The sequence below is a fragment of the Podarcis filfolensis genome (genome assembly GCF_964270895.1).
Source record: "Podarcis filfolensis genome assembly, chromosome: 9".
Taxonomy (NCBI): Eukaryota; Metazoa; Chordata; class Lepidosauria; order Squamata; family Lacertidae; genus Podarcis; species Podarcis filfolensis.
In genome coordinates this window covers 67,372,408-67,399,109 of record NC_139610.1, presented here as the reverse complement: position 1 = coordinate 67,399,109, position 26,702 = coordinate 67,372,408, and the positions used below count along the sequence as shown (strand labels likewise).

Below are 26,702 nucleotides of genomic sequence, written 5' to 3'. Positions count from 1 at the left end.
TTATGGACCTAATAGGTATCTAAAGCCATTTGCACATGCAGAATGTAGGCACCCTGTATATAGAAATGAGCAAACCAGTGATATTTTAGGGAACAGGCTAGCAGGCGGGGCCTATGACTTACATCACAGGAGCCTACACAACACAAAACACTGTTGCTGTATGTAGGTTTTATTTTATTTGTTTTTTATCTTATATTTTGGAAGTGTACATCCAGTTTCTTTTCCCTTAAATTTTTTTGGGGGGCCCCAAGAGAGTGGGACCCTAAGCTATAGCTTGATTAGCTTATACGTAAATCCGGCACTGGGTGGCTTTCTTATTCCCTCCCCAAAGACCTGTGCATCACCCTCTTTCCGCTGCCTTTTAAGACGACCTTGAAGACTTGATTCCGGTCTCTGTTTGACTGATGTGCCAATACTTGCATTTATCTGCACCTGTTCAGTAAAAGGTAAAAGGTAAAGGTACCCCTGCCCGTATGGGCCAGTCGTGACCGACTCTAGGGTTGCGCGCTCATCACGCTCAAGAGGCCGGGAGCCGGCGCCGTCCGAAGACACTTCCGGGTCACGTGGCCAGCGTGACGAAGCTGCAGCTGGCGAGCCAGCACCAGCGCCGCACATGGAAACGCCGTTTACCTTCCCACTATAAAGCGGTACCTATTTATCTACTTGCACTTAGGGGTGCTTTCGAACTGCTAGGTGGGCAGGAGCTGGGACCGAACGACAGGAGCTCACCCCGCCGCGGGGATTCGAACCGCCGACCTTACGATCAGCAAGTCCTAGGCACTAAGGTTTTACCCACAGCGCCACCCGCGTCCCCCTGTTCAGTAGGTGGGGCTATTTAGTAAATTGTTGATGTGATTTTATGGAAACTCTTTGTGAACTGCCTTGAGAAGGCTGCACCATGGAAATATTTCTAACAGATGGAACCCCCATGTTGAGAGGCAATATACCTCTCAGTGACAAATGTCAGAATGTAAACAACATGTCCCACTGACGGTGATGCGATTTTATTTGCTCCTTTTTATCTGTTTTATTGAGATCTCTTGGCTTTAATTCCTTTTATTGTGCCTTGGTACCACTCTGTGATGAAAGGCAGATTATAAATATTTTAAATAAATGGAAATAATTAGGTAAACCTTGGTGTGGGCCAGCAAAGCACGTCTTATTGTCTTCTGCAGCAGTCAAACACAATCACCAGCCCCCAAAGGTACTAAAAATATTCTCCCTCTTTATAGCAGTGGCAGGGAATCCTCCAGATTTTGTGGACGCCAAATGCCATCAACCCCAGCAGGCATGGCCAATGGCCAAGGAAGATGGGAGCCGTAGTCCAGCAATATCTGGAGGGTTATAGGTTCCCCATCACTGCCATAAATCATTGTTACCTTCTGTCTCCATTCATTTCATAGCATCATAGAATTGTAGAGTTGGAAGAGACCATGCTGTATTGTTTTTAACATTTGATTGGAAGCCGTCCAGAGTGGCTGGGGAAACTCAGCCAGATGGGTGGGGTATAAATAATAAATTATTATTATTATTATTATTATTATTATTATTATTATTATTATGCGGGTCAATGCAGGAAACTTTTGCCCAACATGGGACTCGAACCCAGGACCCTAAAATTAAGGGTCTCGCGCTCTACCAGCTAAGCTATCCCAGCTAACACCTTTTCCCCAAGTATCTGTTTTCCAACCATTTCCCTTTTCCTCTCTGCTCCAATTCATCTCAAATTTTCCCAGTTACTCAGTGATCAGTCGTTATTCTCAGATGCTGGCCGATGCCTTTGAATTCTTTTGAGAGGTCTGAGACATGGAACCGCACTGTTGTTGCAATTCATGACTGTCAATACTGCTAAAATGATTATTATTTTATTTTCCAAAGCCTGATAGGAGGCAGAGAGATCCTAGGGAGAAGACTCGCATTTTTCTTAATAAGTTCTGTCAGTTACGATTATTCTGATCATGAACATTTTATTTTCTCTAGGCCCTGCTGGGGGGGGGGGGATTTGACTTGGAGAAAAGCCCAGAGAGATTCAGAAATCAGCCAGCCTGAGGGATGTGCGTGTTGTCTGGCCAAAAACTTATGCTGTGTCCAAAGAGCAGCCTAACTGAGTTGACAAGGCAGAGAAGCTAACATGGAGTCAGAGTTAGGGGGGTGCAACTGGTTTTGTCGCACTGGGCGCAGACCCTGGGGGGGGGGTGTTAGGATATAGTTCCGTTCCACCTTAAAAGGGTACAGGCATGACTGTTGTGTGTCACGTGCCTGTTTACTTCCAGCACAGATCTGCTGGGAACTTCCGTTTGTAGATAGCTTTTGTATTGCTGCTGTTTTGCTGGAGACGAAGGGAAGCAGACATGTTTTCCTTTATTCCTGAACTATGCTGAATAAAATGCCTATAAATTCTGCTTGCACATGTCTCTGTCTGCCTCTTCTGCTGCAAAGAGTTCTTATCTCTGCTGGTTTGCGTGCTCAGAGTCTCTTTTGCAGCTTTTGCATCTCATTTGAAAACCAAGGACCCAGAGTCTGGAGGAAGAACAGGGAGCCACACAATGCCAGATGCTTGAAGTCCAGTGTGAAGTTTCCACAGTCTGGTTTGATTTGGGGAGCCATGTCATCAGCTGGTGTTGGTCCACTGTGCTTCATTAAGTCCAGGGTCAACGCAACCGTCTACCAGGAGATTTTGGAGCACTTCATGCTGCCTTCAGCAGACGAGCTTTATGGGGATGCTGACTTCATTTTCCAGCAGAACTTTGGCACCTGCCCACACTGCCAAAAGTACCAAAACCTAGTTCAATGCCCACGGGATTACTGTGCTTGATTGGCCAGCAAACTCGCCTGACCTGAACCCCATAGAGAATCTATGGGGCATTGCCAAGAGAAAGATGAGAGACATGAGACCGAGCAATGCAGAAGAGCTGAAGGCTGCTATTTAAGCATCCTGGTCTTCCATAACACCTCAGCAGTTGCCACAGGCTGATAGCATCCATGCCACGCCACACTGAGGCAGTAATTGATGCAAAAGGGGCCCAAACCAAGTACTTGAGTACATATGCATGCTTCTACTTCTCAGAGGTCCAATATTGCTCTATTTGCAATCCTTGTTTTGCTGATTTCATTTAATATTCTAATTTTCTGAGATTGTTAATTTGGGGTTTTCATCAGCTGTACGCCATGATCTTCACAATTATAACAAATAAAGGCTTGACATATCTCGCTTTGCATGTCATGAGTCTATCTCATATATTAGTTTCACCTTTTAAGTTGAATTACTGAAATAAATGAACTTTTCCACAATATTCTAATTTTCTGAGTTTCACCTGTACTTTGGTAAACCAATAAATCTTAAATAAAAAATATTTTTTTAAAAAAAACTTCATACCCTCCAACATTTCTCCGATGAAAATAGGGATGTCCTTGTTTGAAAATGCCCTGATGGTGCCCCTGCAGCCCCCGAACTCTGAGCATCCTCCGGTATGAGCAGCTTTGGAAAAGGCATTTCGCTTCTTCTCCAGTGCGCTTCAGCGACAGATATCAAATGATATATGCACACTAATCTTCTAGCATAACACAGCAAGAAGCATGAAACATCATAGAGCTAAACTACGTACAGTGGTACCTCGGGTTACATACGCTTCAGATTACAGACACTTCAGGTTACAGACTCCGCTAACCCAGAAATATTACCTCAGGTTAAGAACTTTGCTTCAGGATGAGAACAGAAATCACGCAGCAGCGGCGCAGCGGCAGTGGGAGGCCCCATTAGCTAAAGTGGTGCTTCAGGTTAAGAACAGTTTCAGGTTAAGAACAGACCTCCAGAATGAATTAAGTTCTTAACCCAAGGTACCACTGTATTTATTTACACACTACAGTGGTACCTCGGGTTACATACGCTTCAGGTTACATACACTTCAGGTTACAGACTCTGCTAACCCAGAAATAGTACCTCGGGTTAAGAACTTTGCTTCAGGATGAGAACAGAAATTGCACAGTGGCGGCAGGAGGCCCCATTAGCTAAAGTGGTGCTTCAGGTTAAGAACAGTTTCAGGTTAAGAACGGACCTCAGGAATGAATTAAGTACGTAACCAGAGGTACCACTGTATGTACAAACAAAGGAGTCATGGCATCCTCTCTCTCCAGCTCCGAGAGAAGAAACAGGAACAGGTAAAAGCAATAGTACAGTACAATAGTACATACAGCGGAAGAGATAAGACTGTCTTCTGTTCCCACACTCTCCCCAGACAGGCATGTGATTTACACCAATCCCATCTGCAGCATCGGAGGCGTGAAATACTAACAGTCCTAAGGGAAAGCGGGACATTCTGGGATCAAATCAGAAACCAAGAGGGGTTCTGTAAATCCAGGACTGTCCCTGGAAAATAGGGACATCTGGAGGGTCTGGATTCCTGTGCAACATGAGTGGAAGTGCTATTTTGGAGTCACATCTTTGTCCAAATGCTTTCGGAATGAAATGAGAAATAAATACGAGCTCCCCCTCTTGATTTGTTTTCTCTCTCTCTGACTATTAATGTTCTATAGGTGGCTGCTGGGAACTATTAAGCCTTCTCCGCTAGTCTGCAAAGGAGGCATTTTCCTCAATTTGGTCCCATTTTATTGATTACTTGGTGCACTTAAGTGCTGCTGAAAGGTGATAAGAGCTGACAGGTCTGGAGAGCAAAGCGCTGTCTCCTCGCAGCTTCCTCCTTGACCTGATGAACTGACAGAGGAGCTCAAATTCCTTCAGACGTGGCCTGGAGCATGAGGATCCCTGTCCTTTGCACCCTGATGGGATTGTTGAGACAATCTCCCCACTCTGCCAAAGGCCTCTTGCCAAATGACAGTGTTCTTTCAAGATGTGAAAAATTCAGCTAAGAATGGGCTTCAAGATTCCCATCCTCCCACCCCCAGAATAATAAGCCTCTTTTAGCAATGAAAGGTCCGTATAGTAAAAGCTATGGTTTTCCCAGTAGTGATGTACGGAAGTGAGAGCTGGACCATAAAGAAGGCTGATCGCCGAAGAATTGATGCTTTTGAATGATGGTGCTGGAGGAGACTCTTGAGAGTCCGATGGACTGCAAGAAGATCAAACCTCTCCATTCTGAAGGAAATCAGCCCTGAGTGCTCACTGGAAGGACAGATCCTGAAGCTGAGGCTCCAATGCAGTGGTACCTCAGGTTATATACGCTTCAGGTTACATACGCTTCAGGTTACAGACTCCGCTAACCCAGAAATAGTGCTACAGGTTAAGAACTTTGCTTCAGAATGAGAACAGAAATCGTGCTCCGGCGGCGCAGCGGCAGCGGGAGGCCCCATTAGCTAAAGTAGTGCTTCAGGTTAAGAACAGTTTCAGGTTAAGAACGGACCTCTGGAACGAATGAAGTACTTAACCCAAGGTACTACTGTACTTTGGCCACCTCATGAGAGGAGAAGACTCCCTGGAAAAGACCCTGGTGTTGGGAAAGATGGAGGGCACAAGGAGAAGAGGAGGACAGAGGACGAGATGGTTGGACAGTGTTCTCGAAGCTACCAGCACAAGTTTGACCAAACTGCGGGAGGCAGTGGAAGACAGGAGTGCCTGGCGTGCTCTGGTCCATGGGGTCACGAAGAGTCAGACACGATTAAATGACTAAACAACAACAACAAGCAATGAAAATGCTACTGTAAAGGAGGACAGAGGATGAGGGCTCCCCAAATTAGCTTTTTACTTTGAGCCGTGCCAGTTCCACCAAGTGTGCATGATGATGCCTGAATGCAGTCAGCCTTGGGTGCCTTTGAAAGAACAAACATAGGCCTCTTATTTCCAAGATCTGTGGTAAAACAGGTACGGTACATCTGTCTTGATACTTAGCTCTCCTGCTGACCACAGGAGCTTAGCTATGAGAAAATCTAGAATCCTTCCTCTTCTACATCCTCTTTTCCATTTGGCATTTTTAAAATGTGGCACAGATGGGCCAGAGGCAAAAATAAATAAACAAATCTTGCTTTGCACATGTTCATGAAGTATGTGTTGTATGCTTGGTTGTAGAACAGCTGTATGAAAGCTACTGGTACTTTCTTATTCTCAGAATAACATTCGGTTTTGAATGGTCCTGTGGTTTTGTAAAAAACCTTTCCACCAAGATTAATTGGGTTCAGTAAAGGTCATCAATTCACCTGCCTTCTGCTTTTAAAAAGGTAAAGGTAAAGGGGCCTCTGACCATTAGTTCCAGTCGTGACCGACTCTGGGGTTGCGGCGCTCATCTCGCTTTATGGGCCAAGGGAGCTGGTTTACAGCACAGAGCCTAGGACTTGCTGATCAGAAGGTCAGCAGTTTGAATCCCCGCGTCTTCTGCTTTTAGGTTTTTTTAAAAAACACATTTATTAATTACCTTTCCAATAACAGAGCTAGAACAATGAAGCTCACCAACTAGAATCCAGTCACGTCTTTCATTCTGGCCCACCTCACAGGGCTGTTGTTGGCTGAGGCGGAGACCATGCATGCTGCTTTGGAGGAAAAGTTTAAGAGCATAACAGCCCTGTTGGATCAGCCCACAGGCTCAATATAAAGGCAGGGATTAAATAAAATACATGCACACACACATACACACACAACCAAAACCTTAAGTCTTTAAGATGTTATACAACGCATTAAAAACCAACCCATCACAGCAAGAAAACACTATTTGGCAGCAGGAAGAACGCTTATTAACCTGTTCTCACAAATGCTTTCGAAAGAAAAGATTTTCTGATAGCAGTACCTTCACACAATTATAATTTCCAGATTTCCTTGGCTGAAAAACCATAAAAGGTCTGAAACAGGTTTAGCAGAGGAGAAACTGGTTTGTCTGGGCACAGAACTCATCAGTTAACTCCAGATGCAAGGAGCATAATGAATGGTTAGCTGCAGATTTATGACGTAGTTGCAAATAAAAACAAGCAGTTTACACGGCACTCTTCATTCTTAACTATGTTTTAGGACATATACTGTGAACTGCAGCCAATTAATTCACTTATTAAATTGTATATTTGTTTCCTGTGTCACAGCAAGAAATGGGAGGTACCTGCATAAATTGTCCCATAAATTAGCCCCAGTCAGACTAGTCTATATCTTCAGATCCCGAAGTCTCCCTTGTGGCTTTGGCTAAGATTAAATGTCATTTACAGACAAAAAAGAATCTGTATGCTGACAATCGGCTGGCTGACTCTCTCTCTTAAACTCCAAGCGAGCGAGTACATTTTTATTACCCCAAAGCTTTCAGGGTGGTTTAAATGTGTTTCCTTGTTTTAATGCTGAGTGGTTTTAACCATGCTCCCTGGTTTCACTGTTATGAATGCAATTTCAGCATTTGAACTGTTTTTACTGTAATTTTAAAATATATTTTTGCAAGCCGCTTGCGGCATCGCAAACTTGCTGGAAATAAGCAGGTCTGCTCTGGCTGAGCGGCTGAGTTTGTTGTTGTTGTTGTTTAGTCGTTTAGTCGTGTCCGACTCCTCGTGTCCCCATGGACCAGAGCACGCCAGGCACTCCTGTCTTCCACTGCCTCCCGCAGTTTGGTCAAACTCATGCTGGTAGCTTCAAGAACACTATCCAACCATCTCGTCCTCTGTCGTCTCCTTCTCCTTGTGCCCTCCATCTTTCCCAACATCAGGGTCTTTTCCAGGGAGTCTTCTCTTCTCATGAAGTACTGGAGACTCAGCTTCAGGATCTGTCCCTCCAGTGAGCACTCAGGGCTGATTTCCTTCAGACTGGAGAGGTTTGATCTTCTTGCAGTCAATGGGGCTCTCAAGAGTCTCCTCCAGCACCATAATTCAAAAGCATCAATTCTTTGGCGATCTTCCTTCTTTATGGTCCAGCTCTCACTTCCATATATCACTACTGGGAAAACCATAGCTTTAACTATACGGACTGCCTTGCTGTGGTGAAGGGGCTTGAATAACTCAGAGAAGCTATGAACTATGCCAAGCAGAGCGGCTGACTAGGAACTTCATTAGTTCTTGCATTTATACCCTTTTCCTTCAGGGCCCTCAAAGTAGTGTGAATTATTCTCCCCTCTGTATTTAATCTTCACAGCAACCCTGTGAGGTGGGCTTGGAGGAGAGACAGGGACACCCAGTGAGCTTCATGGCTGTATGAGGATTTGAACCTGCATACCTGAAGGAGCGTTTCCACCCCCATCGTTCAGCCCGGATGCTGAGGTCCAGCTCTGAGGGCCTTCTGGAGGTTCCCTCATTGCGAGAAGTGAGGTTACAGGGAACCAGGCAGAGGGCCTTCTTGGTAGTGGCGCCCGCCCTGTGGAATGCCCTCCCGTCAGATGTCAAGGAGATAAACAACTATCTGACTTTTAGAAGACATCTGAAGGCAGCCCTGCATATGGAAGTTTTTTAATGTGCTTGTTGTTTTACTGTGCTTGATGTTTTAATTTGTTGGATCCCACGCACTGTGGCTGGGACAACCCAATCAGATGTGCAGTAAATAGATAATAATAATAATAATAATAATAATAATAATAATAATAATAATAATAGTTATTTATACCCCGCCCTTCCCGGTTCAAAAACCGGGCTCAGGGTGGCTAACAACAAATTTAAAACACTTAATTGTAAAAGCACCATAAAATACAGTATATAAACGTGAATAACAATAAAATTCAAAAATCAATTTAGGGGAAATAAGCATTAGATAATCCCCAGGGCTAGCTGGCTGAATTGGTCCTACTTGGGCCAGCGAGGAGGCCAGGGGAGAATTAGCTGTGGGGTCCCAGAGTGGGTGATCTTCATAAAAGGGGAGGGGGAGGGAAGGGAAGGGAAATAAAAGATCAGGCTGAATTCAAATTAAAGATGATAGATAGATAATTATTTATTAACCCTAGGACTCAGCTATACAGCTGCAAATATAACGTTTTAAGTGTATTTTAAGTGCATTATACAAAGGTGACACCAGAGGGTGATGGTGAGCTTATGGTAAATTCAATATGTTTTTCAAAATGCTTTTGAAAAAGGCCAATGCTCTAACCATTACTCCAAGTACCCATTGAGTTCCATGATGGAAGACATGTGGGATATATAATCAGTGGTGTAGCTGGGCAGCAAGGATGAAGTCCCATGAGGGATGGAGGAGGAATCACCCAGTTTAGATTCCAGAGCAAACTCACCTGGGCCAGAACAAGTGGCTCATGACCCAGATCAGCTCAGATCTCGAGATTCCTGCATTGCAGGGGGTTAGACTAGATGACCCCCAGGTTCCCTTCCAACCCTACAGTTCTGTGATTCTAAAAAGTGCTGGCTGGTGCCTACTGGGGCTGGTAGGGTAGAAAACAGGGAGACCAAACCAGGCACCCCCTGACTTACTGAAAGCAAGGAGGCAGGCGGATGGGGGCTGGCTGAGGGTGGCCTCCCCTGCTTCTAAAAAGATGCTACTCAGCAAAAGTCAATGGAACGTGTTCCTTCCGCAGCATTATGGTGTGAATTGCATCGGACTCAAGAGAATCTCGATGTCTGTCACAGGAGCTGCCTTTATAATAATAATAATTTATTATTTATACCCCACCCATCTGGCTGAGTTTCCCCAGCCACTCTGGGCGGCTCCCAATCGAGTGTTAAAAACAATACAGCATTAAATTTTAAAAACTTCCCTAAACAGGGCTGCCTTCAGATGTCTTTTAAAGATAAGATAGCCGCTTATTTCCTTCACATCTGAAGGGGGGGGGCGTTCCACAGGGCGGGCGCCACTACCGAGAAGGCCCTCTGTCTGGTTCCCTGTAACCTCACTTGTCGCAATGAGGGAACAGCCAGAAGGCCCTTGGCGCTGGACCTCAGTGTCCGGGCAGAACGATGGGGGTGGAGATGCTCTTTCAGGTATACATTTAATCCAAATATCGGGTGAAATGTCCCACAAACAGGATTGTTCTGTGTCTGGTTTGATTTTCCTGGAGGTCAGCTGCTGCCAAGTCTTGCTGTCCTCATCCATTTCCCCACTCTAAGCTCCCAGTCCCAGGACAATCAATGGAGGAGGCTAAGCAACAATCAATCAAAAAGTCCATGGTCCTCATGTCTCCGAGAACATCTTACGTTTATGCAGAGTGAAAGGACGTCTCAGACTGATATGTCTTTTGACCATTTGGTTTTGCATCTCGGGCCAGTTTGAGTAATAGGATCTGATCGGCTGCTGTTCACTCTGTTTAGGATCAGAATCGAAGCGGCTTCTCAAGTTCAGGAATTTCTAGCTGCCTCACACCTTGCTACATCGGCGGGCAGGTTTGGTGGGTGGCAAATAAAATTCCGGACCAAAGTTTACGTGACATTTCAGGACTCCTTAACACGATCCATCTTTTTAGCCTGAGAGAGGCAGGAGACAATTGGATCAGGGCTTCTGTGTAGGGGAAGTGAGGGCTGTCCCATCCATCCATAGTAAAGTAAAGACCATTAGATCCAGTCGTGGCCGACTCTGGGGTTGTGGCGCTCATCTCGCTTTAACTGGCCGAGGGAGCCGGTGTACAGCTTCCGGGTCATTTGGCCAGCATGACTAAGCTGCTTCTGGTGAACCAGAGCAGCGCATGGAAATGCCGTTTACCTTCCTGCCAGAGTGGTACCTATTTATCTACTTGCACTTTGACGTGCTTTCGAACTGCTAGGTTGGCAGGAGCAGGGACTGAGCAACGGGAGCTCACCCCGTCGTGGGGATTCGAACCACAGACCTTCTGATCGGCAAACCCTAGGCTCTGTGGTTTAACCCACAGCGCCACCCGCGTCCCTCACCCATCCATAGCTGTCAACCTTTCCCTTTTCTTGTGAGGAATCCTATTCGGAATATAGGAAGTTCCCTTAAAAAAAGGATAACATTGACAGCTATGCATCCATCCCTCCTTCACTCTAGTGGCAGCTAGACTGGTGACTGGGAGCAGCCGCCGAGACCACATAACCCCGGTCTTGAAAGACCTACACTGGCTCCCAGTACGATTCCGACCACAAGTCAAAGTGTCAAGTCAAAGTGTTGGTGCTGACCTTTAAAGCCCTCCTGGGTGTCAGACTGTGTGGGTATACAAATTACCTGGCCATGGTCTTCCCCACTGTGGAGAGACGTATGCATTTCTATTTAAATCACAGCAGTTGATTTTTTTTTCATTTTATTTATTCAATTTATACACCACCCTATACCTGGAGGTCTTTCTAAATTTGCACCTTTATGTATAAATTAACACGTGCCAATTTTATGCAAACCCAGGTTTTCTTTGGGGGGGGAGTAATGTGTTTCTTTCTTGGGGGTGATACCTAAGTGACTGTTAAAAAGGTAAAGGGACCCCTGACCATTAGGTCCAGTTGCGGATGACTTTGGGTTTGCGGCGCTCATCTCGCTTTACTGGCTGAGGGAGCTGGTGTACAGCTTCCGGGTTCTGTGGCCACCATGAATAAGCCGCTTCTGGCGAACCAGAGCAGTGCACAGAAACACCGTTTACTTTCCCGCCGGAGTGGTACCTATTTATCTACTTGCACTTTGATGTGCTTTCAAACTGCTAGGTTGGCAGGAGCAGGGACCGAGCAACAGGAGCTCACAACGTTGCGGGGATTTCAACCACCGACCTTCTGATCGGAAAGTCCTAGGCTCTGTGGTTTAACCCACAGCGCCACCCGTGTCCAACTACAACTACCCGTTGTTGTTGTTGTTGTTTAGTCATTTAGTCATGTCCGACTCTTCGTGACCCCATGGACCAGAGCACGCCAGGCACTCCTGTCTTCCATGGCCTCCCGCAGCTTGGTCAAACTCATGCTGGTAGCTTCGAGAACACTGTCCAACCATCTTGTCCTCTGTCGTCCCCTTCTCCTTGTGCCCTCCATCTTTCCCAACATCAGGGTCTTTTCCAGGGAGTCTTCTTTTCTCATGAGGTGGCCAAAGTATTGGAGCCTCAGCTTCAGGATCTGTCCTTCCAGAGAGCACTCAGGGCTGATTTCCTTCAGAATGGATAGGTTTGATCTTCTTGCAGTCCATGGGACTCTCAAGAGTCTCCTCCAGCACCATAATTCAAAAGCATCAATTCTTCGGCGATCAGCCTTCTTTATGGTCCAGCTCTCACTTCCATACATCACTACTGGGAAAACCATAGCTTCACCTATACGTACCTTTGTTGGCAAGGTGATGTCTCTGCTTTTTAAGATGCTGTCTAGGTTTGTCATTGCTTTCCTCCAAGTACCCTAAACAGCAGGGTCTCCCCTTTGAAAGATTTGCACCCAGACCTCACTGGTCCACAACAGTTGCACCGCCTTAGCAAGAGAGAAAAGCCGAAAGAATTAATCCAAGCCCAGCAATTGCAGCAAACAGATGGAGAGGATGAAGGAGAGATCAGATGGCAATCGCAAATGAGCATGTGCTGCCGTGTTACTAGATGAAGCATCTATTTGTGTACCCCTCCAGCACATGCAAGGCCATTCTGCCAGTTTCTGCCCTTGGCAGCCTGGGTGCCTCTGGAGAAAAGCTTGTTTTAAAAAGTGGAAGGGGAGGGGGGAGGACTGCATTGCCCTCGCTCTGCATATCAAAATCCTCTGTACTTCAAGAAGGCCATTATGTAAAAGTACCCTCTAAATGATAACCTTTGTAATAATGGCTCGTAAAATCCGAACGCTTTGAAGTTTTCTCCAGGCACCTGCAAAGGAAGCCAAGGGAAACAGGTACAAATTAAAGGCAACAAAAAGTTCATCCTGTCACTGGCACCTGTCTCTGGGCACCCAGAAGTGAAACTCTGCGGATTACGCCCAGGGTGGCTGTGTTTATTTTGCAATCATCCACTGGTGCAGAATGCAGAGCCGAGTCGCCCACATAACCCAAGTTTTCTTTTTTATTAAAAAAATGAAACAGAAACAAACCCACAAGTTTCCTATGCCTTGCTGCCATGCAGCCTTGAGATTGCTTATAAAATGTGGTGACATTTTGACTTTGCTTCTGCTGTCCTTACTGTTACTGTTTCTGTCAACCCTGTGTTTTCCATTTCTCTTGTTAATCCACCACCTTGGAAGACCTTAGAAACGGCAGAATGCAACACAATGAGGTTGAGGGTATGTTCTTTCATATGCAGTGAACCTGTAAAAGGGTAAGAGTATTGGGAAATAATTTATATTGAATTGAAAAAAAATGTTTTAAAGCACTTAAAAACAAAAAAACCAGAGTCTTTTTTGTTGGGGATAATTCAGATGGAAATTCCCAGGTGTCAAAAAAGGCTATTTATGTATGCCACTACTGCAGCCCATGTTTTGTTAGCCCCAAAATGGAAGACGAGCGAGGTCCCAACCAAAGAAGAATGGTAACTTAAACTGATGGAATATGTGCAGCTTGCGGATCTAACATATAGAATAAGAGAACGATAAGAACATACATTGAAAGAAGTTTGGAAAATGATTGTTGAATATATGGGGGGGGATTGTGTACACTTGAAAATGTTGGCAGCATTAAGATAAATTCAACAGTGTAAATCTGGTATCTACAAACATGGATAAGTCACAGAGACAGGTAGTCACCAAAGATGGCAGACTACCAAAAACTTTTTTTGAGATGACTGACAATATGGACTTGATTGACATTTGGAGAACAAAGAATCCCTTGGGTAGAGAGGGAACTTTCTTCTCTGAAGCCAAAATGACATGGACAAGAACTGACCAAACCTGGATAACTAGAGGACTGGCTCCCAAGATTCGAAAAGCGGAAATATGCCCTAAAACCTGCTCTGACCATAATGCTGTGAGAATGGAGATGAAACTAACACCAACTGGTTCCTTTAGATGGAGGATGAATGACACCTTATTTAGAGATGCAGAGGTTACTAAGAAGGCCCAAAAAACCTTGAGAGACTATTTTGAGATAAATATGAACACTACTATGGAAAAAAGAGTAATCTGGGACACAAGCAAAGCAGTTATGAGGGGGTTTCTAATTCAACAGAATGCAATAAAGAAGAGAACTCAAAATGAGAAAAAAGATAAAATTTTGGAGAAAATAAAAGAGGGAGAGAGGAAATTGAGAGCGAAACCAAAGTCACAAGAGATTCTGAGAGAAATAAAGTTATACCAAGTTCAATATATGAAAATGATGAACCAAGAAATAGAATGGAAAATCAAACAGATGAGACAAAGGACATTTGAATCGGCTAACAAATGTGGGAAACTGTTAGCTTGGCAAATGAAAAAAAGACAAAAACTTAATACTATTACCAACTTGGAAGTGGAAGGAAAGAATATACAGAATCCAGTGGAAATTAGAAAATGTTTCCAGAGGTATTTTAAACAGTTATATACACAAGGGCCACAGAAAGAAACTGATATAAATCAATTTTTAAAAACAAATGGACTACAAAAAATCTCTCAAGAAAATAAGTTAATGTTGAACAATAAAATAACAGAACAGGAGGTGGAAGGTGCCATCCAGAATATGCAGTTGGGCAAATCTCCAGGGCCGGATGGCCTAACCTCAAAATATTATAGATATTTGAAAGATTGGATAATTCAACCACTAAAGGAGGTCTGCAATGAAATTTTGGAGGGGGGAAAAGCGCCAGAGTCGTGGAAGGAAGCCTATATTACACTTATACAGAAAACTGAGTCCAAAAATACACAACTTAAGAACTACTTAATACACAAAATACACAACTTAAGAACTACTTAAGAATATCCCTGCTTAATGTGGATTATAAAATTTTTGCAGATATTTTGGCTAAAAGGCTAAAAAAAGTATTAGTGGAGGAGATACATAAAGACAAGCTGGCTTTCTCCCGGGTAGACACTTGTCTGACAATACGAGGAATATAATTAACATTTTGGAGAAGTTGCAAGTGAACATTAACACTAAAGCAGTCTTAATCTTTGTAGATGCGGAGAAAGCCTTTGATAATATTTCTTGGAGTTTCATGAAGAAAAATCTTCAGGGGATGGGGGTTGGTCAAGGGTTTGAAAATGGTATAGGTGCAATTTACTCAGAACAAAAGGCTAAACTAATAGTTAATAATGTGGTGACAGAGGAATTTAAGATAGAGAAAGGGACACGACAAGGCTGCCCAATTTCCCCATTGCTCTTTATTTCGGTTCTGGAGGTTTTGCTAAATATGATTAGAAGGGACCATCTGATCAAAGGTATACAGGTCGGAGCCAAACAGTACAAATTGAAAGCTTTCGCAGATGACCTAGTATTGACACTACAGGAGCCAGAATCTAGTACTAAAAGAGTATTGGATCTGATTCAAGAATTTGGTCAAGTGGCAGGATTTAAGTTGAATAAGTTAAAAACTAAGGTTCTTGAGAAAAATTTAACACCGATTGAGAAAGAGAGGCTTCAGAAGGAGACAGGTTTAACATTGGTTAAGAAAGTAAAATAACTGGGGGTTAACATGACCGCTAAGAACTTGAATTTATTTAAAGACAATTATGAGAAATGTTGGTCAGAAGTGAAAAAGGATCTAGAAATATGGTCAAATTTGAAGCTTTCCTTGTTAGGTCAAATTGCTGTTATAAAGATGAATGTATTGCCAAGAATGTTATTTTTGTTTCAATCATTGCAAATTTTGGACAAAATGGACTGTTTCAAGAAGTGGCAGAGAGACATTTCTAGATTTGTCTGGCAGGGCAAGAAGCCCAGAATAAAATTTAAAATATTAACTGATGTAAAGGAAAGAGGTGGATTCACCCTGCCAGACCTTAAACTCTATTATGAATCAGCAGCATTTTGCTGGTTGAAAGAATGGCTGCTTCTTGAGAACACTGACATTTTGGATTTAGAAGGTTTTAATAACGTTTTTGGGTGGCATGCATATTTGTGGTATGACAAGGTTACAGCACACAAAGCATTTAAAAACCATATTGTCAGGAAAGCATTGTTTAATGTTTGGATAAGATATAAGGACCTACTTGAAAATAAAACCCCAAGGTGGTTGTCACCGATGGAAGCAAAGGCCCAGAGAAAATTCAATATGGAGGCCAAATGGCCGAAATATTGGGAGATTTTGGAACAAGAAGGTGACAAATTGAAATTGCAGAGTTTTGAGAAATTAAAAGATAAAGTGCGAGACTGGCTTCATTATTATCAAATAAGGGAGGCGTACAATATGGATAAAAAAATTGGCTTCCAGGTGGAAAAATCAAAATTGGAAACAGAACTGTTAGATCCCAAAACAAAGATACTATCAAGAATGTATAACTTGCTGTTGAAATGGAATACGCAGGATGAAACGGTTAAATCTGCTATGATTAACTGAGCACAAGATGTTGGACATGACATAATGTTTGCTGACTGGGAACAGTTGTGGACCACAGGTATGAAATTTACAGCATGTAATGCCTTAAGAGAGAATATTATGAAAATGATATACAGGTGTTACATGACACCAGTCAAGCTTGCAAAAATAAATGTTGGAAACGTAAAGAGAATGAAGGTACATTCTTTCACCTTTGGTGGACGTGCCCAAGGATTAAGGCTTTCTGGGAGATGATCTATAATGAAATGAAAAAGGTATTTAAATATACCTTCCTGAAGAAACCAGAGGCCTTTCTCCTGGGCATGGTCGGCCAATTGGTGCCAAAGAAGGATAGAACTTTCTTTATGTACGCTACAACAGCAGCAAGAATACTCATCGCAAAGTATTGGAAGACACAAGATTTACCCACCCTGGAAGAATGGCAGATGAAAGTGATAGACTATATGGAACTGGCGGAAATGACTGGCAGAATCCGAGACCAGGGAGAAGAGTCGGTGGAAGAAGATTGGAAGAAATTTAAAGACTATTTGCAGAAACATTGTAAAATTAATGAATGTTAAAATAATGTCGGATTGAAATGAAGCGGCCTTAGCAACAAGGTTAATAAGAATATGCAAAAATGGATTGATAACGGATGAAAATATAAAGTTATAATATGTTGAGATATAGAATTAAGATAAAAATAAAGAGGGTAAGGATTTGCTGAATTAAACATGTGAACGGGAATACAAAAAAGGGAGGTGTGAGGAGGTCGGGGAAATAAGTAAATGAAATCTAAGATATGAAAAGATTGATTTGTTTTTAATTATCTTCTGTTGCTTGAAAAATGTAAGTAAAGCCTGTCTGGGGAAAACTCCATCCGCCTTCCAGCCCAATGTCCCTTGCAAATGCCCCATTGCCTCCAATTTGGATTTTCTCGACAGGTGCAGGTTTCAGAATGTGTAGCTCCACCCTGGCTCCCAGTCATCGTGTGTGCAGCCTGAACCTTCAGGTGATTTAAACATTGTCCCTCTTTTTTAAAAAATAAAATAAAAGGTACCCGACTTCAAAACGCACAGCAGCTTATTTGGCACAAATTCCTCTACATGCTCTGGAACAAAGGAGGCGACACCTGCGAGGATAAAGCTGGCAGGAGACTCCTATGGCAATAGGCTGCTTGATTCTGCATGCTGTGCTCGTCACAAGATGTTCACTCTTCTGCAGCATCATCGTCTGTGCACAAAAAGAACAAGACTGCATACGCTGGAGAAATATTTCCTTCATCCCCAAAAGAGCAGAACGAGTGAAACTGAACAGTGCTCAGCAACCAGCAGGGCTGCAGCTGCATCTGCCAGCGGGTGTGTGTGTGTGTGTCTTGCTTAAGTAAGGAGAGCTCTGTGGGCTCGGACCAGTGGTCCATTTACTTCAGCATCCTGTTATCACAGTGGCCAAACAGATGCCTATAGCTTGATCCAAGGGCAACAGCATTCTCCCTAGGACCCTCGTACCTACGGGACCACCTCTCCTGGTATGTCCCACAGAGGACCTTAGAGTCTTCAAGCAAAAACATCTTGGAGGTCCCGGGCCACAGAGAGGTTAAGCTGGCCTCAACCAGAGCCAGGGCTTTTTCAGCTGTGGCCCCAATCTGGTGGAACGCTCTGTCACAAGAGACTAGGGCCCTGCGGGACTTGATGTCTTTCTGCAGGGCCTGCAAGACAGAGCTGTTCCACCAGGCCTTTGGCCAAGGCAGAGTCTGACCCCCTCCTCTGTGGGTTAAACCACAGAGCCTAGGACTTGCCGATCAGAAGGTCGGCAGTTCGAATCCCTGCGACAGGGTGAGCTCCCGTTGCTCGGTCCCAGCTCCTGCCAACCTAGCTGTTCGAAAGCACGTCAAAGTGCAAGTAGATAAATAGGTACCACTCCGGCGGGAAGGTAAACGGCATTTCCGTGCGCTGCTCTGGTTCGCCAGAAGCGGCTTAGTCATGCTGGCCACATGACCCAGAAGCTGTATGCTGGCTCCCTCGGCCAATAAAGTGAGATGAGCGCCACAACCTGAGTCGGTCACGACTGAACCTAATGGTCAGGTTCCCTTTAACTTTACCTTTACAGAACTCTAGCCCAATAGTTGCCATTAATTTGATTCTGAATTGATTTTAGAATGAATTTAGAATGTATTTCAATTAATTGATTGTGATTTTATGTAAACTGTGCTACTTTTATTGTTGTTAGCTGCTCTGAAACCGGCTTTGGCTGGGATATAAATAAAAAATTATTTATTCTGGGTAGCCGCAATATTTCCTTGCCATGGGCGCAAGGGAGATTAGGTATGCCTCTGATTGCGATTCTCATAAACTGGCATTCAGAGCAGTGTTCAAAATTAGGCAGTCACCTTTTGCACCTGGCTATCAGCCCCTTGCAACCAAGTGAGGCACCTGGGTGCCAGGATGGCGCCTGACGGCTCCACCATCTGCAGGTATGTACCTGGGGGAGCCTTGGATCTGGACTGTTTTCACACACTGACTCTTGAGAGTCCCATGGACTGCAAGAAGATCAAACCTCTCCATTCTTAAGGAAATCAGCCCTGAGTGCTCACTGGAAGGACAGATCCTGAAGCTGAGGCTCCAAGACTTTGGCCACCTCATGAGAAGAGAAGACTCCCTGGAAAAGACCCTGATGTTGGGAAAGATGGAGGGCACAAGGAGAAGGGGACGACAGAGGACGAAATGGTTGGACAGTGTTCTCGAAGCTACCAGCATGAGTCTGACCAAACTGCGGGAGGCAGTGGAAGACAGGAGTGCCTGGCGTGCTCTGGTCCATGGGGTCACAAAGAGTCGGACACGACTAAACGACTAAACAACAAAACACCCCATCCGGTCGAATTCTATCTGTGATATTTTATCTGCACTATCAGAATGAATTTCAGGAACCAAAATGCTTCATCTGTGCAGCCTGTGCAGGAGCAGTGAACAACATGATAGTTAACTGCTGCAGCTTGTCTTCACTTACCCCACCCCACTGCACTGTGAAGAATATTTCTATGTTATGAATGGCCCAAGTCACCATTAAGAAGAAGAGGTCAGAATAGGCCTATATATTTGTGGACGGCCCCTCGACCAAGTGACTTTTCTTCTTTGAGTTCTCAAAGCTCTGAACCTGGCTCAAGGCTGTCATCTGAACCAGCCAGATGCTTAACTGATAATCAATCACAGTCCGTCTGTCATTTGAAAAATAAGACTTTTTAGAGTCACCTAGCCCCAAAATAGCAACTGGAAATACAGTTTTGGCAAATGTAACCTTGGTTTAAGGCAGGGGTCAGCAACCTTTTTCAGCTGGGGACCAGTCCACCATCCCTCAGACCATGTGGTGGGCCGGACTATATTTTGAAAAAAATATATGAATGAATTCCTATGCCCCACAAATAACCCAGAGGTGCATTTTAAATAAAAGCATACATTCTACTTATGTAAAAACATCAGGCAGGCCCCACAAATAACCCAGAATTTATCTCATGCTATTTTAAAGGCATCCATGTTGGTAACCATCACTACCTCTTTAGGGAACAAACTCCATAGTTTAACTAAGCACTCTGTGAAGACATATATGTACAGCTGAGTTAAGACTATATTGCACCATCCATGACAATGTTGTCCAATAATGTGAGGACAACACAATAAGCTCAATGCTGCCTTAGCAAGACCATGCGGGCCCCCAGAGTGGAACTTGAAGAGACTTTGCATCTCCCTGGTCCTTTTTGCTGCTGTCTCACACCGAGTTAAACCAAGGTAGGACTTAGCATAGAGGGACGTGGGTGGCACTGTGGGTTAAACCACAGAGCCTAGGACTTGCCGATCAGAAGGTCGGTGGTTCGAATCCCCGTGACGGGGTGAGCTCCTGTTGCTCAGTCCCTGCTCCTGTCAACCTAGCAGTTTGAAAGCACATCAAAGTGCAAGTAGATAAATAGGTACTGCTCTGGCGGGAAGGTAAACGGCGTTTCTGTGCGCTGCTCTGGTTCGCCAGAAGTGGCTTAGTCATGCTGGCCACATGACCCGGAAGCTGTACGCTGGCTCCCTCGGCCAATAAAGCGAGATGAGCACCACAACCCCAGAGTCGGCCACGACTGGACCTAATGGTCAGGGGTCCCTTTACCTTTATGACTTAGCATGCTGCCCATAACAAGTTAAGTTCACAGTTAATTTCTTTCTCTCGCTTGCCATGAGCTGTAACCAAGGTTTGTTCAACAACAAAAAAGTGGATTAAAAAAAGGAAGCCCATTGTGCCACCCAGCATTCCAGCAACATTGACATAAACAATATGCCTAACACAGGCCAAATGATACTGAATATATATCAAGGAGCAAAGAAAAATAAAATAAATTTATTAACAGGCTTTTTAAAATAACACAGTAAAATAAATTCTGAGGTTTTGCTGATTGTGCTTTGGGGTGGCCATAGAGGGAAAGGATTTCATTTCATTAACCTGATATTTGAGATAAAACTTCAATCCCACTCCAGAATTTTGTTGCGGTTGTTTTCCTTAGGTTTAAACTCCTCTAAAAGGTGATCCCAACTTAATTAAAAAGGAGTCCCCAGTCTGTCTGTCTTGTTCACAACCTGCTCCTAAAGGCAAATAATAAATTGTGGCTGTTGTCGGGCAAATGACACCCCAGTTCAAAAGCCTGGCCATCTTCACCCCGAAGTGACATCCTGAATACTGCTATTATGGTGGTTTCAGCTACAAATCCACCAGCCCCAATTCCCCAAGCACCTACATATTAAAAGCTCTCCTGCATACAGAAAACCCCCACTCTTTGGAGGGGGAGTTAAAAATGGGTTTGAGATTCTTAGCTGTTTGGTTCACCCTTCCATACAAGCATTCCTAAGAGGTCAAAGCTGTCCCCACCAGCATCCAAACAGTGTACATTCTCCCACACCTGATCCTGAAGACGGGGCACTAATAAGAACATGGTTAAAAACAGTTTCTCTGCGATGAGGCACAGAGCAACAAGACTTGAAGGAGTGGGTGCTGTGAGACTTCTCCATCAATTGACCCCGATAGAAGCACCTGCCTAGGATAATTGGAAAAAAATAAAATCAATTAAAATAAATATGGATAAAGTGCTCAATTCTGCTCTCCTCTAGTCCCTTGCCAAATCCAGCCACATTGCAGGCAAAGCCCTTGGGAATCTCTCCATTGGTTTAGCTGAGAGCATCCCCTGCGGTCCTCAGTCATTGTACTCCTCTTCCTTCTCCTGCAGCTGCTGGAACCTGCTCCCCATTTTCCACTTGATGTGCTGAGGTTTCAAGTACGCCGCCAAGGAAGTCTTCCTGCTGACTTTCCTGCCCAGCTCCGGGCTCTTGCCTTTTTTCGGGCCGAGTGAGGTGGAGCTCCTGGCTATGGGGTGGGCCGGGAATATGGTCTTGCCCTGAGGAGCTTCCAGGAGCTGCCACACCTCCCCGGAGGTGGCACTGCTCAGGTACTGCCAGGGCCTCTTGCCACTGCTGTCGCGCACCTGCGTGCTGCACCGCAGCTTCTGCACCAGCAGCTTGACGACTAGCTGGTGCCCGTGCATGGCAGCCAGGTGCAGAGGGGTGTATCCGCAGCCGGACTTGGCGTCCACGTCGAGGTCCACGCCGGCTTTCCTGGCGCCGGCGACAAAGTCCTGCATCACTTGCACGTTCCCGTGCTTGGCCAGCCAGTGGAGCACAGTGTAGCCCATGATGAAGTCTTTGCGGGTGGCCAGGTGGGGGTCTTCCAGGAAGAGCGCCCTGGCCTGCATCCACGAACCAGTGGCCACTTTCACCAGCCAAGCGTGCTCTCGGGGTTCCAAGGGCACTGAGGAGGACCTGCCTTCGCTCGGAGCATCTGGATCTGGGCCCAGCCCTTGCACGTCACTAGAAGTGGCCAAGCATCCTTGCCTCTGGACCAGCCGCGGGCTCAGGGGGGTCTCCAGGGGAGAGGGAGACAGTCTGGTCACTTTCCAGGGGTTGGGGGGCTCTTTGCCGGGTTTAGGGGAGTCTGCGTCCCACAGCTTGTCCCAGGAGGCGGCTCTGCTCACCACCCGGTTGAGCAAGGCGAGGTGTTCTGGGATGGCGCCATCCTTGGCCAAGCCATTTCCGTGGGGTCTGTAGCAGAGGCTCTCTGGCCTGGCCCGGGCTGTCCCTGTTGAATTACCGCCGTGGCCGTTCTGCCTGGCAGGGAAGGGCTGGTGAAGGACGCCGGCGCGCCCTTCGGGCCGATAGGAGTCGCTGCCTCCGCTGGCGCTGCTGCCGTCTTCGCTCGCCGAGCTCGCCTTCTCGATAAAGTCCTCCAGATCTTGCAGGGAGAGCTGGCACCGGATGCTCCGGAAGACGGGCGCGGGGTCCCGCCGGGCACCCAGCCCGGGAAAGGAATCCTGAAAAAGGCAGGCGCTCCCCACCGAGCTGGGCGGCGACGCCCGGGCTGGCCAGGAGGACCCTTCTTCGCGCTGCAGAAGGGGGTCAGGAAGGGCGGACTGGTGCGTAACGGCATGCGCCCTCTCCACCCACTCGCGGATCCTTTGCTGGGGGCTGGCGGCACTTGGAGGCGCGCCCATTTTCCCGACGGGTAAATAGGGGCCATTTGACTGCGGCGCCCCGCCTAGTAGGAGCGGAGGGTCCCTGCGAGGAGCCTGCCGGGGCGCCCTTTGGCTGTGCTGCTCGGTTCCAAGCAGGGCGCACGGCTCCGAGGGGCTTCCCCGGCCGCCTAGCGCGGGGTTTGGCGGAAACAGCGCCCCCGATCGCCCTCCCAGCCCCCCCGGGTGGCACCTGCGAGGTTCCGGGCAAGTCCTAAGCTGGTGGGCCGAGCCTGGGCCGGCGCGCTCCTCTTCCACCTGGCGCCGGGGAGGCTCCTGGCCGTGCGCCCTAGGCGCGCGCTGCGCCCCGGCCTGGCCCTGCAGCGCCCCCGGGCCGACTGCCACTTCCAGAGGTGGCGGCGGCGGCTTGGCGGCTTGGCTCTGGGCGGCATCGTCGGCAGGTGCCTTGGGCTCCTCTCCCACCAGCTCTCGGTAGCGCTTCCTGAGCACCACGTATTTGGCGGCGCCCGGCGGCTCGTCCTGCTTTACGGTGGCCACGGAGTTGACGAAGCCCTTGAAGAGCTCTCGGCGGCGCTGCAGCTGAGCCGGAGACGCGTCGGGGTCCCGCAAGAAGTGCCTGAAGTGGCTCAGCAAGGCGGCGTTGGCCACGCTCCCCCCGGCCTGGCAGAGGAAGTCCAGCACCTCGGCTTGGCTCAGCTCTTTGGCCATGATGACCTCGAAATCCCGGGCGCACGGATCACCTCCGCCGGCCCAGCGCGCACGGCTCTCGCTGCTGCTGCCGCTGCTGCTTCCTCCTCCATCCAGCCATGCTCCACCTCGCCAAGCTTATCTCCTCCCCAGCCCCGCCGCGGTTCCGCACGCCCGAGGCATTCGGGAACAGAAACCGCCGCACACGCGCGCTCTCCCCCGGGGCGGCGCCCAGGATGAAACTTCTTCCCGGAGTCAGTTTCACCTGGCCTTCGTAGCCCCGCCCACGCCCCACCTCGTGGCCCCGCCCCTCCCGCGCCTTGGCCCCGCCCCTTCTACACTTTCCCTCCATGCTTGACAACTAGACTTCTGCCTCTCGCTTTCTTTGCAAATCAGCCTGACCTGTTTTGGAGATATTCCCAAGCGGAGGTCAAGGAAAGTGTGTCTGCGGAGGTGAGGCCCAGGAAGAGTTCCAAGAGCGAACTGTTAGTATCTTACCCTCAGGTGAATTACGTTACCATGGGGGGGGGGGGACACCTTACAGCTTCCACTTTGTGGAAGTGTGTGTGTGTTCAGGAATTGCATTGCTTTGCCTCAGTGAAGTGCATTAAGGAAAAAAACGCTACATAAATCCTGGCAGCAGCAGCACCCGCCCCCTCCCTCAAAACGCCCCATCTTTAAGGAAAAAAATTTTTTTTTCTTTCCAGTAGCACCTTAAAGACCAACTAAGTTAGTTCTTGGTATGAGCTTTCGTGTGCATGCACACTTCGTCAGATACACACCATCTTTAAGGGTAAAAGGAACAGGAGAGATGAAGCTGTTTCTAAAAGTTCCGCACGCTTTTGCTATGTCTCCCTGCAGTCTTTCAGAAATTGCAGGCGGCAGGGACGAAGGCGCGAGAAAAGTCCCTGCGTAAAGTTTACAGAGGAGTTATACATTAACAGCACAGTCCCAGACGTGTGATTTTTACTCGGAAGCGCTACTCAGTTCAATGGTGTTTACCCTTAGGTAAGCGTGTGTGCAGGATTGCAGCCGGATCTGAGGCACATTCGTTCACTTACTCTATTGCGGGGGTGGGGGCTCAGATGGCCGAAGCGAAAATGTGGCTCTCCAAGCATTTTTATCTGGCGCTCAGAACCCTCCCCAGGAGAATGTGATTTGTTTCCTGGATGCCTCTGAACACCCTGTGCTAAGCTAAGCAGGTGCAGACCCAGTCAGTCCTTGGCTGGGTGGAGATCACTAAATCTCAGTGGAAGTCGCTGCATATCCCGCTGTTTACCCATCCATTCTCCAAGCAACTTAAAGCGACATCCGTGAGCTTATCCTCTTTTATCCTAGCCTATCTCTCTGTCCACAGGACTTTGTTGTCCTGGCCAGCTCTGTCTGCAAATGCCCCTGCCCTAGCTTTCTGGTGTTCGGCAAGACTGTCACATACCAGAGGGTTAAACTTCTGGTCTGCAAATAACTCAAAGGTTGCAGATCTGTGCATGCTCACTTGGGGGGAAGCCCCACTGGATCTTACTTCTGAATAAACATACTTCAGATTACCCTGAGGACAGGGTCCAGTCTGTGGACGTGGCCCATGGCATGCCAGCCAAGGCAGCAGGTACTTTGAGTGCCTTGCAAGAAGATTGCTAGGTTGGAATATACTAGAAAGTAGACCAGGGGTCAGCAATTTTTTTCAGCAGGGGGCTGGTCCACTGTCCCTCGGACCTTGTGGGGGGCCGGACTTTATTTTTTTTGCAGGGATGAACCAATTCCTATGCCCCACAAATAACCCAGAGATTCATTTTAAATAAAAGGACAGATTCTACTTGTGTAAAAACACGCTGATTCCCAGACCGTCCACAGGCTGGATTTAGAAGGCGATTGGGTCTCATCTGGCCCCAGGGCCTTAGTTTGCCTACCCATGAAGTAGACCATTACAGTGGTACCTCGGGTTACATACGCTTCAGGTTACATACGCTTCAGGTTACAGACTCCGCTAACCCAGAAATAGTACCTCGGGTTAAGAACTTTGCTTCAGGATGAGAACAGAAATCGTGCTCCTGCGGCGCGGCAGCAGCAGGAGGCCCCATTAGCTAAAGTGGTCTTCAGGTAAAGAATAGTTTCAGGTTAAGAACGGACCTCTGGAACGAATTAAGGACCTAACCAGAGGTACCACTGTACTTAGAAGTAAAGTCCACTGAACCACCAGGGCTTTACTTCCAAACAATGTGTAAGTCAAGCATGCAGTTAAATACTATGCATGTTTATGAAGCGGTCCCAATTAGTTCAGTGGGGCTTTACTCCCTGGTAAGTGAGTTTGTTTATAGGCATTTTTACCCTGCTCTTCGGTCAAAAAAAGACTTCCAGAGTGGCTTATAACAGTTAGTAGCAAGAAAGTCTCTGCCTTTAGCCTGACAAAAGACATGACACAAAAGGAAAAGGGACTGGGAGGGAGGAGGAACAAAACAAACCCAGGCACTAGTTCGACTTAGACTGCATACATTAAAGGTAAAGGTAAAGGGACCCCTGACCATTAGGCCCAGTCATAGATGACTCTGGGGTTGCGGCGCTCATCTCGCTTTATTGGCCGAGGGAGCCAGCGTACAGCTTCCGGGTCCTGTGTCCTGCATGACTAAGCTGCTCCTGGTGAACCAGAGCAGCGCACGGAAATGCCGTTTACCTTCCCGCCAGAGTGGTACCTATTTATCTACTTGCATTTTGTGCTTTCGAACTGCTAGGTTAGCAGGAGCAGGGACCGAGCAAGGGGAGCTCACCCCATCGGCAGGATTCGAACAGCCGACCTTCTTATCGGCAAGCCCTAGGCTCTGTTTAATCCACATTTCTGCCCCCCACAAAGAATCCTGGGTAAAGTAGTTTGTTAAGGATGCTGAGGAATGTACCTATGTGATGGATTCTTTGCAGAAGGGGGCAGGGATGTGCTGTTCTGTCTCAGGCTGAGCCAAAAAAAAAAAGGCTGTGCACACTTTTGTTCACTACTCTGATGGCACCCCTGTGTTTTGATGCACTTTTCCCCAAACCAGCTTTGATCTGAACTGAGAATAAGGATAACCTCACTGCACTGTAAGCCAGTATTTTGTAGGCAGCTGATGTCTCCCCCTTTCAAGGAGGCGGGGGGGGGTTAGGGCACCCTCCCAGAGCATCCTCTGATCCTCCGGCTGATGGCAGAGGCTGGAATGTGCCACTTTAATTACGAAGGTGGTTGATGAGCAAGGAAAACCCTGCAGGAGGAGGAAGGTGGTTGATGAGCAAGGAAAACCCTGCAGGAGGAGTTCCGGCTG

The 26,702-nt window shown here is 46.7% G+C and overlaps 1 protein-coding gene across 1 annotated transcript; it reads right to left on the bottom strand.

The window, feature by feature from the left end:
* Positions 1 to 20,533: 20,533 nt before the first annotated feature.
* SOWAHB (sosondowah ankyrin repeat domain family member B) lies at positions 20,534 to 23,438 on the bottom strand. Its single transcript, XM_083571306.1, has one exon. It carries the CDS (start codon positions 23,434 to 23,436, stop codon positions 21,400 to 21,402), a length of 2,037 nt encoding a protein of 678 aa, XP_083427432.1. The 5' UTR covers positions 23,437 to 23,438; the 3' UTR covers positions 20,534 to 21,399.
* Between the last annotated feature and the right edge of the window lie 3,264 nt (positions 23,439 to 26,702).